Source organism: Monodelphis domestica, chromosome 4, assembly GCF_027887165.1.
Source record: "Monodelphis domestica isolate mMonDom1 chromosome 4, mMonDom1.pri, whole genome shotgun sequence".
NCBI lineage: Eukaryota > Metazoa > Chordata > Mammalia > Didelphimorphia > Didelphidae > Monodelphis > Monodelphis domestica.
The window spans coordinates 369,099,372-369,116,699 of NC_077230.1; the positions used below are offsets into that span (position 1 = coordinate 369,099,372).

The 17,328-nt window shown below is 40.6% G+C and overlaps 1 protein-coding gene across 1 annotated transcript in view; it reads left to right on the forward strand.

Annotated features, from left to right (window-relative positions):
* The first annotated feature begins 1,960 nt into the window (after positions 1 to 1,960).
* ZBTB8B (zinc finger and BTB domain containing 8B) overlaps positions 1,961 to 17,328 on the forward strand; it is a 35,219-nt gene continuing 19,851 nt past the window's right edge. Inside the window, exons 1-2 of the mRNA XM_001381327.4 lie at positions 1,961 to 2,387; positions 4,977 to 6,000. Coding sequence (XP_001381364.1) covers positions 5,025 to 6,000 — 976 coding nt within the window. The 5' untranslated portion in view covers positions 1,961 to 2,387; positions 4,977 to 5,024. The remainder of the gene's footprint in view (positions 2,388 to 4,976; positions 6,001 to 17,328) is intronic.

The following is a 17,328-nucleotide window of genomic DNA, read 5'->3' on the forward strand; positions in this document are numbered from 1 at the left end:
AAGGGAAAATGACAAATGCTGGAGCTGCTATTGAAAAATAGGTACATTAATTCACTGTTTTGAGTTGTGAACTAGTCCAGCTATTCTGGAAATAAATTTGAAATTATACCTCCAAAATTATTAAATTGTGAATATCCTTTAATCCAGTGATCTCACTATTATATCTCTACTCCAAAAAGATTTAAAAAAAGAGGAAAAGTTACTTATTATACAAAAATATTTATAGAAGCTCTTTTTATGGTGGTGCAATGAAATACTACCTGCTATCAGAAATGAGAAACTGCATAGTGTTGGAGAAACCTAAGACAAATGAACTAAACGAAAATAAAGTAGAACTAGAAGAACAATTTATACAATGACAAAATAGTAAAGCCAAACAACTTTGAAAGACTTAGGAACTGTGATTAACACAGTGACCAACAATTACAGAGGATTCTACATGAAGCATGCTATCCAGATACTTCCAGATGATGATACTTCCAGAGTGTGGCCTGAGCTATACATATACATACATATCTGTAACACACACATACATATTTATATGTAGCAAATGCTGGAATTTATTTTGGTTGACTGTACATTTGTAAATGGGTTTTGTTTTTTCTTGTTTTCTCAGTGAGGGCAAGGAGAAGTGGGAGAGAGAGAATTCAGAGCTAAGAATAAAATAAAAATGAATTTTAAAAAAGAAGAACATTTAGTTTTGATGTAAGGAAAAATTTGCTAACAGAACTATCCTAAAGTGGACTGAGCTTCCACACAAAGCAGTAGATTCTTAATTACTAGATATCATTAAGGAAAGGCTGGATAACCATTTTTGGGTGTCTTCTTTCTCAGGTAGGGTTTACACTAGATGGTCTTCAAGATCCCTTCCAATTCTAGGATTAAATTATATTGGATATCAGGGTAGGTTCAACACTTGAAAAACACTTGCTCAACACACACACACACACTCACATATGTATATACATGCACATTTACACATATTCTACATTGCTGAGGATTATGGGTGCCGTGCCCCCTTGATCTGGAAAATCTGTAAAAAATTTTGGTCCTCTCTTTGTGCCAGAAAAATCTGAATTTTTTTCTTTTTTTTTTATGGGGTGTTTACAGTACCTTATTATAAATTTTGTGTTAAATATATATTTCTGAGTTTCTAAATTTTTTTTCTGTGTCATCTGCATGTGTCCCTCCATAGTTTCTCATGTATGTGTTTCTCCTTTCCTGTTCCTTACATGTGCCCACTCTTCCCACTGATTGTGTATCTGTGTATTCCAGGCTTATGGGGGAAATGTTTTATTGCTAGATGAATAATAAAGGTAAACTCATTGGCAGGAACTTGTGAGCAACAAATCTGTGTAGACATAGACTGTCAGAGTACCTTGAATCTGGGGCAGATGTGTCTGTGGGGCCAATATGTGACTTAGGTAGTGCCCCGAATACCATATATAATTGCATATTATGTTAAATCGTTTTGTTTACTCTCACTTTACTGGTTGGTAAGCTTCCTAAAGGAACTGAGAGAGGTAGAGGCATGCTTACCGAAATTTGTTCTCTTCTCTCCCTCTTCAGCACCAAGTACAGAGCAGCCACTTCATTTTAGTTCAATATTTAATATCTGCTATATATATTGTTCTAGATAATAGGTATATGAAGACAAAAAGGAAGATGTCCCTTGTCCTCATGGAGCTTACAATTCTACTAAGGTGCATCCCCTATCCAGAGAAGCAAATACTGTAGTTTACTTAATATCTATTGAACTGAATTCATAATCTCCCTGGTGGAACTCTTGCTAGTTAGGCCTTGCTAGTTAGGCCTTCTTTTTCCCTCTTCTTCACACAGAGATATGCACGTGACAGGCGTAGAACAAAATTTTTTTAATTGGACATAAGGCTGCTGTGCCTCTGCACGTAGGCTGTAATTATTTATAGACTTGTATGGGTGAGTATGTGTAACATCATTTGTGCTTTACAGCCCAAGATGAAGGCCAGCCATGTTGCAGGTCGTGCATTGCATGTCATGTGAAAAACTGGGCATGGAGACACATGGGAGCTTCACCTCGTTCCTAGTCCTGGTCCTTAACGTCACTGCATCCTGGGATTTGCAGTCCTGTCCTCGAACTTCTATCCCTAAAACGAATGCCGAAACCACAACTCCCAGCATTCCTCTTGCCCAGGGCAGCTTCAGAGCGCATCTTCTCCAGGGGTGGCCAAGAAGGGGACCGCGACCTAGGCGAACAGGCTGGCCAGAGGACCCGCCTCCTGGAATCTGGCGGCGCTGCGTGATTGGCTGGAGTCTCAAAATGGGGGAGGGGAGGGAGCGCCAGTGGCTGGAGGGGGGCGTGTCTGCGCGTGCGGTTCGGTGGCAGCACGGCCCGGGCCGGCACAGAGGTGAGAGTTGGGGATGCTGCTGCGGGCCCCCTTTCTCCCGGGCTGCGGGCGGGCTGGCCTCTGAGACATCCCAAGGGTTGGGGGTCGGGCTCTTAAACCCACTAGCACCTGTGCGGGTTGCTGCGCCGCACGGCTGGGATACGCCCCTCTCCTGCCCCTTGCGGACGGGTTCGGCCTTGGTCCAGGTTGGCGCGGAGCCTGAGGATGAGGATGAGGATGAGGATGAGGATGAAGATAGGGCTGGGCTGGGTTGGGCTGGGGATGAGAATGGGGATGAGGTCTATGAGAACCCAGAGCGCCAGGATGCGTGCTTGCAGGGAGTCTAGGGGCGGGGCACGGGCACTTGTCCATTTATTCCCATCCCTCTTATTCCACACAAGATCCTTTCAGCTGTAGCCAGGGTCAGCCACACCAGGAGCTCTCGGCCAGCTCAACCTGAGTCCAGAAGCCCCATCAGTGCCAGGCTCTGACTTAGTGGGATATTCTTCATCTGGAGGAGCTGGCCAGCAGAGCCCCGGAGATAAACAGGAGCCCTCTAGATACCTGATCCTGAGCTAGTAACTTGAAATGGTTGTACCCCTTCCCACACTATGAAAAGAGTGGCTTTGGCATCAGGGATTTTGCTCCTTTAACATAGTTCCACGGATTTGGGGATGTTACTAGTCCCCAATGTACCCCTTCTCCTTTCCACATCATGTATAGGGAAGGTTTGGCTTCTTGGGTTTTATCCTTTTATCATGGTACCACAGATTGGGGGTGGGGAGTTGGGACAAACAGGCTGAGTCTTAGGATAAAGGTGAACTGAACTAGAAATCCTATCTCCTTGCAGGGAACCAATTTAATCCTCTGGAGCATCTAAACTTTTTACTTGAACCATCTTAGAATAATAAATGACATTTATATCTCTTTTGAGCATGGATCAAATTTCATCTCTGAGGGGGCAGCTGGGTAGCTCAGTGGATTGAGAGCCAGGCCCAGAGATGGGAGGTCCTGGGTTCAAATGTGACCTCAGATACTTTCCAGCTGTGTGATCCAGGACAAGTCACTTAACCCCCATTGCCTAGCCTTTACCACTCTTCTGCCTTGGAACCAATACACAGTATTGATTCTAAGATGGAAGGTAAGGGTTTAAAAAAAAAAATTTCATCTCTGACATATATATATAAAACTTGAGGCAAATCACTTACCCTCTATGGGATCTGTTTTGATCCCTACCATATTTCCAATCAGTATTATTCAGTTTAGTATGATGATTACATAGTGGAAATATGTACTCATTGATTCAGATATAGTCAGTTAGGTTTAATCATATAAGTATTGAATGTATATTATACTCATATCAGATTAAAATGGCTTCTTATAGTAGGCCTTTTAAGCTATAAGCAGATATTAGGCCAAGATCCATGAATGTACTTTCTTAAACCACAGAAATGTCATATGTAAAGGACTTCCACCTATTATGTGGCTTAATGAATAAGTGCCAGCAAAGGAAAGGGGACTTCTAGACCTCTGGATCTTCACCCTCTGACCCTTTTTCTCATTACTCAACCTGGGGAGACAGTCATTTCCATTGCCATCCTATGATCCTTTCAGTGGGCATACATCCGGCCTGTCCTATGAACAGCCCTTCTTCTAACTACTCATGGAAAGTCTCCTAGTTATTTTAAGAGCACCTCAGCTCTTTGTCACTTCCCTCAGTTGCCCAAGGGGAGTGGTGTTTTGTCCACCCCTTACCCAGGCTTGGGTGGAGATCTGTCCTCTCTTTACCTTGTGACCACTAATGTGATTGTAGGACTACCAATGGGATTTTTTATCTTGTTCTGGATAATCTGTGAAATATGACTTATAAAAATCTGGGCTCTAGAGGGAGGGAGCATCTCAGAACTTTAGGAAGATTAAGGATCCTATTGACTAAAGGGGGGGGGTCAGGTCCCTTTAATAAATAGCTATTGGCTCAGAGCTCTGCCTCAGTTGTTTTATTGCAGTTTGGACTGATTTTTCCTCTCAATACCTCTTAGTGCTCTGGGCAGTTCTTTCAGCAATAAGTGAGAAGGTGTTTCAAAGAAGGTATTGACCTTCACTGGTAGAAGGAGTTTCCTTAGTGGGGAGTTCTCTACCTCAATGAAATCATAAGTCCAGTCTTTCTTTATTCCCTATTTCCTTGTACATTGTTTTATTTGATCTTTACGACCCTGAGAGTTTATTATAAGTTATTAATTCTATTTTTTATAAAAGAAGAAAGTGAGATTCTGAGAAGGTAAGTGACTTACTTAGGGTCATAAAGCTAGTTAATCATTCAGAATTCCAACCTAGTAGGGCTATTTCTGCTTCCTGGCAGCACAAAAGGAGACAGTGGGGGCCTCAACGGAGTGTCAGGGCTAGGCAAGCCTGTCAGATGACTTCAAGTTCCTCTCCAGTTCTAAAACAGACTCTATGGAGTCTCTATGGAGAGCCTGTAGAGTTTCTGGAGATTTGAATTAGATGCTTTCTAAAGGTTAGCTTACATTAAATCGTAGAAGCAACTTATTTAAGAAACAACTTTTATAAGATAGAATAATTTTTCTGTCAATTTTTAAAAAATTTTGACAGGGATCACAGGCAGCTCCCTTAGTGGTAGCAGCAACAGCTATAGCAGAAATGGAGATGCAGTCCTATTACACGAAGCTCTTGGGAGAGCTGAATGAGCAACGAAAGAGGGACTTCTTCTGTGATTGTAGCATCATTGTGGAAGGACGGATCTTCAAAGCCCACAGGAACATTCTCTTTGCCAACAGTGGATACTTCCGAGCTCTGCTGATCCACTATATTCAGGACAGTGGGCGGCACAGCACAGCCTCTTTGGACATTGTGACTTCTGAGGCCTTCTCTACTATCCTGGATTTCCTCTATTCAGGAAAATTGGATCTGTGCGGGGAGAATGTAATTGAGGTTATGTCAGCTGCCAGCTACCTACAGATGACAGATGTGGTGAACTTCTGCAAGACTTATATCCGCTCCTCACTTGACATCTGCCGGAAGATGGAGAAGGAAGCTGCGGCTGCAGTGGCTGCAGCTGCAGCTGCAGTAGCTGCTCACCAGGTTGACAGTGGGAGTTCTGTATCTGGCCGGGAGGTGACTTCTTGTGGTCCAAAAAACCAGTGCCCCATCCTGATGCCCTTGCCAGAAGAAAGAGAACAGGTTGGGAACTGCCACCAAGATACCTCTTGTGAGGGCTGTACCAGCTGTCACCCATTGGAGCTAGTGGTAAAAGGTCCCCCTGGCAGTGACTCTGTGGATGACCTCCCTTCCCTGCCTAAAGGGACAGAACCCAAAGTGGAGTTTGACTCTGATGAAGTGGAGGTTGAGGTTGAAGTTGGTGACCGGCTGCAGCAATACTCAGCCCCACTGGCCCTGGAACCCATGGAGGGAGTTCTTCCTGGGAGCCAGGCCTTGGACCTGGCCTGTAATAATTACCACATGAAGCAGTTTTTGGAAGCTCTTTTGCGCAACAGTACAACCCAGAGCAAAGAGGATGCTGCCCACTTTTCTCGAGGTTTTGAGAGCAGACCAGAGGAAGGAGTGGCTGTGAGCTCTATGATGGATATCCCAAGTGACTGGTATGGAGAAGATACAGGTGAGATCATCATCTATCTCTGATAAACTTCATCATATGTACCTAGCGTTTGGCACTTGCCCCACACAGCCATGTATTCATCATCATTCACATTCACTGAGTACCTATGAGAGCCCTGGAATCATAGGTTCAACTTTATAAATATTCAAGTGTCTACTATTTGCAAGGCACTGTGGTAGGCACTGGGAACATAGAGACAAAAATGAAGAAGTCCTAACCTTCAAGGAGCTTACATTTTAGAAGGCAACATATAAAGAAATAAATAAACATTAGGAATGAGAATAGTAAGAGTTCAGGGCTATTAAAACCTGGAAGGGCCCTAGAGATCATTTAGTTCAGCCCTTTCATCTGACAGATAAGAAAGGTAAATTGAAGTTCAGGGAGAAGTGACTTATTTAAGAACACCAAGTTAGTGCTAAAGTTGGGACTTGAAGTTCAGGTCACCAGACTGCTTGTCCTGAGCTTTTAGAATTGCACCAAATTAGCTCCATCTTCTCCAGGAGTACTTGTTTACATACCCTTCCTCTAACTTAAAAAAAATACAGTTTTATTTATTTTTTAAACTATTTCCCAATTATGTGTAAAATAATGTTTTAACGATCATTTTTTTAAAAATTGAGTTTCAATTTCTCTCCCTCCCTCAGGCCCCTTGCCCCCTCCTTGAGAATGAATTCAATTTAAATCAGTTGAACATGTGAGGTCACACAGACCTACTTCCATATAAACCATGTTGCAAAAGAAGACACAAAATAAAAAAAAGTCTGCTTCAATCTGCATTTGGAGTTAATTAGTTTTCTCTCTGGAGGCGAACAGCATTTTTCATCATGAGTCTTTTGGATCACTGTCTTGATCACAGTAGATTATCCTTACAATATTGTGGTTACCACATACAACTGTATTTTCCTGGTTCTGCTTACTTCACTACACATGAGTTCATATAGGTTTTCCCAGGTTTCTCTGGAACCATCCTGATAGCACAGTAGTGTTCCATCATAATCACATGCCACACTTTGTTTAGTCATTTTCCATTGATGGGCATCTGCCCAATTTCCAGTTCTTTGACACCATCTTACTCTTTCCACCCAATGGCACTATTGCAATGATCTCTGAACAGGTAAGATTCTCTCTGTACTCTTAGTTCATCCTTTACCTGCTGCCACATGTATTATGCTTTGATCTGGTGATCAGATCATTGAATTATCATACATCTAGAGCTAGGTCGGCCCTTAAAAGCCATTTAGTCCAACCTTTCCATGTTACAATCAATCAGTATACCAACATTATTAAGTACCTACTATGTACCAAGCACAGTGCTAAGCACTGGGGTATAAAAAGAGGAAAAAAACCAGCCTTACCCTCAAGGAGCTTACCATCTAATGCTGAGACAACATGTAAACAGATATATACAAACAAGCAACATTCAGGATAAATAGGAAATAATTAAGAGGGAAGGCACCAAAGTTAAAAAGCATTGGGTAAAGTTTCCAGTAAAAGGATTTTTAAAAAGCCAGGGAAGTCAGTATTCTCAATGGAGAAGGGGGGAGAATTCCAGGCATGAGGGACAGCCAGAGAAAATGCCCAGAGGCAAGAGATGGAGTGCCCCATTTGTGGAACAACCAGGAGGTTGATGTCACTGGATCAAAGAGAATGCTGGAATTATAAGAAAACTGAAAAAGTATGAGGGGGTTAGTTAGGTTATAAGGAGCTTTGAATGCCAAACAATACACTTTATATTTGATTTTGGAGGCAATAGGAAGTCATTGAAGTTTACTGAGTAAGGAGGGAGGGTGGGCTGTGACATGACTGGATCTGTACTTGCCTAAAATGAGTTAGGAAAATCATTGTAAGTGGTTGAATGGAGGAAGATGAATTGGAGTGGAGAAATACTAGAAGCAGGTAGACCCATTAGCAGGCTATTGCTGTAATCAAGGCATGAGGTGATAAAGGCCTGCACTAGAGTGAAGGCAGTGTCAGAGGAGAGGAGGAGACATATTCTGGAGATGTTGCAGAGATAAGATTGACAAGACTTGTAAACAGACTGGATATGGGAGGTTTAATAGAATGAGGAGTCCAGGATGACTCCTGGGTTGTGAGATTGAGCTACTTAGAGGATAGAGGCAGAAAAGTTTAGGGGAGAAAGATAATAAATTCTGTTTTATATATATTAAGTTTAAGATGTCTACTGGACATCCAGTTGAAGATGACTGAAAGGCAATTGGAGGTGTGAGATTGGAGGTCAGCAAAAAGACTGGGGCAGGATTGATATATTAAAGAATCATCAATATAGAGATGATAATTAAATAAAAATATGGAATGCTTCAAAGATTTGCTTGTCATAATACAGTGTTTGATAAACTACAAAATATAAATTACTTAGGAAAAAACTTTCTATTTGATGAAACCTGCTGGGAAGAGGCAGCTAGGTGACTCAGGGGATCGAGAGTCAGGACTAGAAATGAGAGGTCCTAATTGACAAATTGCCAAAGCATATGAATAAGCAGTTGCACTTAACTCACTTTCATAGCTGTCATTATTAGGAAGTTCTTCCTGTTGTTCAGTCCTGTCCAAATTCTTCATGACCCCATCCTTACTTCAAGTCAAAATTTGCCTTTTCTACTCTTGCCAATTGCTTGTTAGGGCAGCTAGGTGGTGCAGCACATACATCACCAGACCCAGAGTCAGGAAGACTCATCTTCCTGAGTTCAAATGTGGCCCCAGACACTTACTAGCTGCATGACCCCTGGGTAAGTCACTTACATCCCTATTTGCCGCAGTTTCCTCATCTGTAAAATAAGCTGGAGAAGGAAATGGTAAATCATTTCAGTATAGGAGATATATATATATATATATATATATATATATATATATATATATATATATATATATATAGTCTTTGGACTTCAAAGCCACATGAGGGTACATCAATAGATGATAATGCACAAAGACAATAGTCATTCTCGGTCACAGAGACTACCACTATAGGAGATATATTGTTTTAAAAATATTTTATTTGACCAATTATATGTAATAACAATTTTCCATGATTTTTTTGAGTTATGAGATCTAAATTGTCTCCCTCCTTTCCCTCTCCCCTTCCCAGAGACAGTAAGCAGTTTGACCTGGGTTATATTAGGAGACACATTCTTAACTAAACAAGACAAAGAGGTGATTTCAAAAGACAAAACTAACTTTGATTGCTTGAAACTGAAAAACTTCTGCAGGAACATCATCACTTTTAGGGTGAGAAGGGAAATGGTTACATTGATAAAAAAAAATCCTTATATCAAATTTCTCTGATAAATATTTGGTATCCAAGGTATTAAGAATTAATAATTTTATATCTATGTGTATATATATACACACAGATATATTACATTATGTGTATGTGACTAATAGCAATTTCACAATAAATAAGTGGTCAAAGGATATGAACAGTTTTTTAAAAGAAGAACTTCAAAGAATTCACCACAGGAATAAAATGCTCTTAATTGTGAATAATAAGAGAAATACAAATCAAAACACCTGTGAGGTTTCACGGAACACTCAGCAAATTGGCAAAAATGACAGTAAAAGGCAACAGTCAATATTGGAGGAGCTGTAGAAAGAAGAAAGAAAAGGGCACTAATACATTGCTGGTGGAGCTGTGAAATGTACAGCCATTTTGGAAAGCAATTTGTTGTTATGCAAATAAAGTGACTAAAATGAAGAGGGGAGGGAAAAGACCTTGTTATGGCCCTTTATTGCCTCCTAAGTAAAATTCAAACTTTGAACTTAGTTTGACAACTACTTGATCATATGGGTCGATAGGGATATGATTGAGGACATAGACTCTAAATGATCACCCCAATGCAAATGCTAATAATATGGAAATAGGTCTTGATCAATGATACATGTAAAACACAGTGGAACTGGGTGTCAGCTATGGGAGGGGAGTGGAGAGGTGAGGGTAAGAACATGAATCTTGTAACCATGGAAAAATATTCTAAATTAATTAAATAAAAATTTCAAAAATTAAAAATAAATAAATAAAAAGAAAAAATGAACTTAGTTTGAATTTAGCATTCATAAGCTTATAGATTTAGAGGGGGTAGGGACCTGTAATCTAACCTGATCCCCTCATTTTACAGATGAGGAAACTGAGGTCAGAAGTGGTTAGGTGACTTGCTTAAGGCCATGCATGTAATGAGACAAGTGGAATTTGAACTCACTTCCTCCGACTTGAAAGCCAGCATTCTTTTTCACTCTTACTATGTGCTATCCTATTTCTCCAGACTAATTTCATATTCTTTACCTGTATGTATGTTACAGTTTGGCCAAACTGCTACTTATTCATCTCTGTCTCTCTTTGTGCTTTCCCATCTCTGTGCCTTTGCTCATTTGGTTTCCCATGCTGAGGGCTAGGCCACTGGGGTTAAGTGACTTGCTCAGGACCACACAGCTAGGAAGTGTCTAAGGTCAGATTTGAACCCAGCACCTCCTGTCTCTAGGCCTGGCTCTCTCTCCACTGAACCATCTAGTTACTCCCTCATCTGTCTTTTAAAGTACAACTCAGATTTTTGCACCTCAGTGAAGTTCTTGATATCTTCCATCCCAAACTACTGATTCCTAGTGACCTCTCCCTCCTCGGTCCTAAATCACTAAATGGTCACTAGGGTTTCTTCTAGCTTTAGAACACATGAAATAGGTCCACCTTTAATCAAACTATGGCATTCTTTCTTCAATAGAGATGAGGAACTAGACCTGATCAGAATAAGAAACTCCCGAGTGAGGGAAAACCAGTTGGGCACCTTTTCTGCAACTTATGGCTTTGGACTAAAGTTCTCTTCTAGGGGTTGCCTGGGGCATAAAGATGGCCCCGGTGACAATGGCTGTGCTAACCAAATCACAGCCTAGCTAATTTGATGTGAGTGCATCACCAGTGAGTGGCCCCCAGCTAATAGATTTTTTTAGCCATGGCCTGCTCAGCAAGGGTTAGAGGAATTGTTAGCAGTGATGTTGCAAAGAACACCCATCCCAGGCAAATCACAGATCCCTGAAGTATCTCTGAAGTATTCGTGAAATAACAAATTCCCCATTAGCCTGGAAGATCCATGAAGGCAAGGACTGTACCTTATCAGAACTCTGTACCTTCTCCAGGGTCTACATGGAATGCTTCACACAGCAGTTGCTGGATAATTGTTGGTTGAACTGAATTATTGAGTCAATGTAACACTCTTTTCACATATTCAGGTCATCTCATCACAGCTAAATCATGCCCTCCTTGATATAGGACTATCTTCCTCTCCTTCATCTAGTAGGGAGCAGTGAAAGGTGGTGGGTTTTCTGAACTCTGCTGTTTGGCTTTATGGTCATAACTTATGTCATTTAGTGAGGTTGCAAACACTTTCTGATGTGCAATTTGCAAAGTTTGTCAGGTAATTTACTGTGAGTACAAAAAAGGTGGGCGCACTGGTCCCCATCTATAGAGGTATGGACAAAGAGTCATTGAAAAATTAGAGGTCGTGGGGGCAGCTGGGTTGCTCAGTGGATTGAGAGTCAGGCCTAGAGAGGGGAGGTCCTGGGTTCAAACCTGGCATCAGACACTTCCTAGCTGTGTGACCCTGGGCAAGTCACTTGACCCCCATTGCCTAGCCCTTACTACTCTTCTGCCTTGGAGCCAATACATAGTATTGAGTCCAAGACAGAAGGTAAGGGTCTATTAAAAGAAAAAGAAAAATTAGAGGTCGACCCAATCCCATCTCTTCATTTTTAGGGATGGGGAAAGTAAGGTACAGAGAAGGGAAGGGACTTCCCCAAGGTCACACTCCAGGCTAGCAATGGCATTCAGATTGTACCCAGGTCTCTTTGACTGTTAGTCTAATGTTTTTCCCATTGCAACAGACTGGATTTTATCCTGCACTGACAGTCATTTGATTAGTGAGGATGTCCTTTGGCCTTATACCCTTTAGACCAAGAACTAAATGAAACTCACCATTTCTACGTCAATGAAGATAGTGTACAGAAGGTACACTATACAAATTTATCTCCCTCTCTATCTCACTATATCTATCTTTTAAAACTTTCACTTTCTCTCTAAGTGACAACTCTAAGACAGAAGGGCTAGGCAAACAGAGTTAAGTAACTTGCCTAGGATCAAACATCCAGGAAGAATGTGAGGCCAGATTTGAATTTAGGTCCTTCTGACTCCAGTCCTCTATCCATGGTGCCTCAGGAGGGTTTATTACAGCACTGAAAAAAGAGGCAGGCTTGTCTAGTGGCTAGAGAATTCGTTTTGCAGCTCTAGAAAAATCATTTTAGTACTCTAGACAACCGACCAGTGCTATAAAGTTGTAGAAAAGGTGCCAGCCTGTATTGGTTGAAAGAATTCCTTCACTCAGGAGTTTCCTATACTGATGAAATCAAGTTCCTAGTTCCTACTGAATAAAAAATGCCATGGCATTGATTAAAGCGAAACCTACTTCAGGTTTTCTAAAACTAGAAGGAATCCTAATGACCATTAAGAGTAAGAGTTTGTGGAATATCAAAGTTCATAGCTAAATTTTAATTGGGGGGGTTACATGGGAAAAAATTCCCATATTTATTTCAAGATAATTCATTTTCTTTGTAATCCCATTGTTGTTGTTGTTGTTTTGTGTGTGTGTGTGTGTGTGTGTGTGTGTGTGTGTGTGTGTGTGTGTTGGGTTTGGTTTTGTATTTAAAAATATGATTCTGAGAAAGAGCACTCAGATCTCATCAGACCGCCAAAAGGACACATGACACAAAAAGAAGCTTAGAATCTAACTCTTGATTTTAGTCCATTTTGCAGAAGAGGAAACTGAAGTCTAGAAGAAGACAACTTAGCCAGAGTCCCATTGTTAGTAAGTGGCAGAAACAGCATTTGAATTCCTGAAGTCCTCTGACTCCAGATCTAGCCCTCTTTCTACTCCTTAGTTTCAAACTTAATCTTGGTTGTGAGATTTAAAATGGTTGAGGTCTTAAACTGTAGTGAGTTTAAATGGTGGAAGATATAAATTGTGATAGATATAAGAGAGAGTGAGTAAATTTGACCGCAGAAATATGTTTCACTACAGTGTCTTGGTTTTTAAATCAAATATAAGGTGGTCACCAGGGAAATATTCCCAATTATTCAAATACCCAAGTCAATTGGGTTTTATAGAGATTTTAATTAACAATACAATGAGTAATCAAAGAAAGAGAGAGAGAGTAAGAAAGGAATAAGTATGAAGGGCCTCAAGCCAATATGGCCTAGACCTGAGCCTTAAGAGAGGAATCAGTCAGTTTTTTATAACTCACCATAAGATCTGTCTAAGTAAGGATTTCTAATGACACCAGGCCAGCAGCATCTCAGCTGCTTTTACCAGCTCCCTCCTCCATCTGAATGTTTCAGAATCAGTCTCCTCAGAATGAGTCTCTCCAATCTGAATGTTTCAGAATGACTTCCCAGCTCTTCCCTGAGCTCTTATTTTTAAGGGCAAAATCTTCTCTGTCACCTCCCCTAAGTCCTTACATTTACCAATCACTGTAGATGTTTCTAAAGGACCACCCATTTTGAATTCACAGCTGAGTAGTTTTAATCTCTTTAGTAAGTCAGAAAAAAATGCTGCTGTGTTGACAAATTTCAATTTGAAAAAGCCTCTGAATAAGTTATCACCCTTTTCGGTTTAAGTAGTTTACAAGTTGCCCCACCTTTATAGGTACTTAGTATCCCATTGTATCAATTCTAAAACAGTCATGACTCAAAGAACTTCCTGTCCCTTCCATAAATATGGATCAAAGCACTTTTCATTGTTCTTAAGGAGCTCTCTGTCCTAAAGCAGTCCTAAGTAGGGTGGAGTAGAGATATTCCCAAGGCAAGGAGCCCCCACACTCAAGTAGAGTTCTCACCATCTGCTAGGGAATTTTTTTAAGTAGAAGATTCCCTAATGGGGGAAACCCCTAACATTCATAAGTCTGAGAAATTTTGAGGTTTACATGGTCATCAGTGAGCCTAGAGTCACCAACAATCTTGAGGAATTAGGAAGGAAGAAACTGGACTTAGCAAAAATATAATGTGTGAATTTGCCCAACTGGCCATCTATTATCATTTTTAAAAAGCTAAGATATCTAAACCAGTGGATGGAAGGTGACAGCCAGAGGCTATATTCTGAAGCCTACACTAGCTTTTTTTTTTCCCCTGAGGCTACCTGTGGGCAACAGATCAAAGCTGGAAGATTCAGGGAGATTTACAAATGCTTGTATTCAAAGCTGGTTCAGAATCATTCAGCAAAGAGAGAATGGATGCTAGGAAACCACCCTTCAAGGCACAGCAGTACCTAATACTCAGCTAAGTGGCATGGCGGAATAGAATGTGGGACTTGAAGTCAGAAAGTTCTGAGTTTAAATCCTGCCTCAGAAATGGTCTAGTGATGGCTAACCTTTTAGAGACTGAGTGCCTAAACTACAACTCTCATGCTGCATATGAGTCCCCCACCTTAACCCAGACAGGGGAGAGAAGAAGCATTCCCACTGGGCCACTGGGCAGAGGATCTTCAGGCATGCGTGGAAAGGGGGAAGGGAGCTCCCTCTAGCACATGTGCCATAGGTTCGCCAACATAGTTCTAGATGCTTTCCAACTCTGATCACATAGGGTTGTTTTGAGAATTAAATGAGATGACATGTAAAGCACTTGGCAAACTTTAAATAAATGTTAGTTCTTAGTAAGTGATTAAGGCAGGTCTCCTGTACTTTTTTTGCTCTATTGTACTACCTCTTATGAATGTGGGTTGTGGCTTCTGAGGTATGAGTTACTGGTATGTAGCATGAGAGAAAGAACCTTGAACCATCTGGATTCTAATTCTGACTCTATCACTAACTGACTTTGTGATCTTGGGGAAGTTGTAAACATAAGGTATTCTAGGTTATGGACAACTGTGATTTTTTTTTTTAATATCACTGAGACCAAATGGCACTCCTCTAAGAATTCTGAAGGAATTCAAAGGGCAGATTTAGGCCATGTCTGTTAAAATAGGTACCTTTACATTATATTCATTGGGAAACAACCAAAAGGTTGGGACATTGACAAAAACAAAGGGTATAGGAGAGAAACACTAGTTTGGAAAGAAGATAGGTGGCTAAGAAGGTGGTGCTTGAAAACAGGATTCAGACTTCTGGATCACAGTTTAAAATCCAGGAACAAAAGACTCCTGTCCCTGGGTGAAATATGCCTAATAAAAGCTGGTAAGATTATATTTGCCTTAAATCTTACTAATCCCATGAAAAACTCTTTAAAAGCAGGGGAAGAAGAAAACTGCTTGTGTATATCTACCAAGCTAGAGAGTAATTAGGAATAGAGAATAATGAGGAATACCAATAACAGTTAAGACATCCTGAAGTTAATAGCAAAAAAATTCAAAGAAAGGAGCCAGTAATAAAAACTCATGGCTTCCAATGGATATACATAAATGTCCAAATTTAATTGCATAGATTTTGCTGATTAGTGTGTTTGAGTCGAGTTTTGGAGTATATAGCTCTAGATGGGCACACCTGATTCAAAAGAGACAGGGCAGGCTTTGCAGTCACTGCTGTTGGGACCCCAACTTTGGCCCACCAGGCACTGCTCCCTACTGCCACTGCCCCCATCAATGTTCCCAGCCCAGTCATCCACGTTAATGACCACCCTCATTTTGTACTTCAAACTCTCAGTTGATAATGAGTTGATAATGATAATGAGGCTGAGGTACTTTCCAGCTCTCTGTAAGTAAGTTTCTAAAGATAGAAAACTTTCATGCTCTGAACCCTGCAGAGAAGAAATTTTGTTACCAGGAATTCTGCTTTTCCTGAAGCACACTGGTTCTGGAACCCTGTCCATGAAATGCTGGACCAACACCAACGACTCCTATTTGCGGGAGCCATAGAGTGCTTTGGATCCCAGGTTGGCAAGACCAGCAAGAAAACTGTTATTGATTTGCTAACAGTGGATAAATCTCATCAAATTTAAAAAAAATTTAAGTGCCAAACTATGTACTTGGGGAAAGTACCCATTCCTGATTTTCATCTGTTCTCAAGCCTTCAGTCTTTGTGCTCTCACTTGCTCTTTGGATTCCATTACCTTCTTCCTACAAATCTGATTAGACTATAGAGTTCATGGTATGATTGTTTTGTTTTGTTTGTTTGTTTTTTTAAACCCTTACCTTCCCTCTTGGAGTCAATACTGTGTATTGGTTCCAAGGCAGAAGAAGAGTGGTAAGGGCTAGACAATGAGGGTCAAGTGACTTGCCCAGGGTCACACAGATGGGAAGTGTCTGAGGTCATATTTGAACCCAGGACCTCCCATCTCTAGGCCTGGCTTTTAATCTACTGAGCCACCCAGCTGCCCCCTAATTCATGGCATGGTTGTTAAATAAAAATCACACTATTAAATTTTTCAAAGAAAAGGGGTAAGTAAAAGAGATGGACTAGCATTATAAAGCAAGAAATTGTGTTCATATGTGTAAAGATTAAAATTTAGGGAAACTGAGGCAGGTAGAAATTAGTTTCTCTCTGCAAGGAGTATTATATTTTTTTAGAGGTTTACTGAAGGTTGAGAATTTAAGAATATACAAGTAAGAAAAAACATGTGCCTAGGCCAGAGGCCTAGACAAGACCTCACCTACATTATGGAAAGAGCCATGTCTGCCCCAAAAAGGAAGTCCAAAAAAGAGCTCAAAAGCCTTTGTAATCAGCTTAAATACCTTCTCGATCTCACCCAGAATTCCGTGAGATTACAAAGCATTTTGGGGAAGTGGAGCAAGGACTTGTGGGGATTGAAGTCCAGAGTTCAAATCTCAATTTTACATTCCCCTGTTTGATCCTCTGGGAAGAAGTTCTTCCCCAAAGGATCATAAAAACATAATCAATTTAAAGATTACAATAATTTGAGGATAAGAAAAAAACAAAACAAAACCAATAATTGCTGAACGCATTGACAAAAAGCCAGTTAGGGGGCAGTCCCCTTTGGCATGAAAGTATACATACAAATAAATGTTCAATCAGCCACATCCAAAGTTCAATTTTATGCAACTTGTGGTCTGGAGGCTTCTTCATGGTGGTTTCTCCAACAGTTCAGTTTCTGGATTCAGAGAGGTAGCATCTTCTTTACCTAAAATTCTTCTCAAAAGGAATTTAAGCTTTGCAATTTAAATAATGATTTTTTTTTTTTACATTCCCCCCGTTAAGAGGGTGATTAAAAAAAAAAAAACAGGATCACTTAAAGATGCATGGCTGAGGTATGAGGTATATGAATCAATTGGCAAGAGAAATTAAAAAGATATCAGAAAAATCAAAAAGAAAAGAAGAATTTTTGGATGAAAA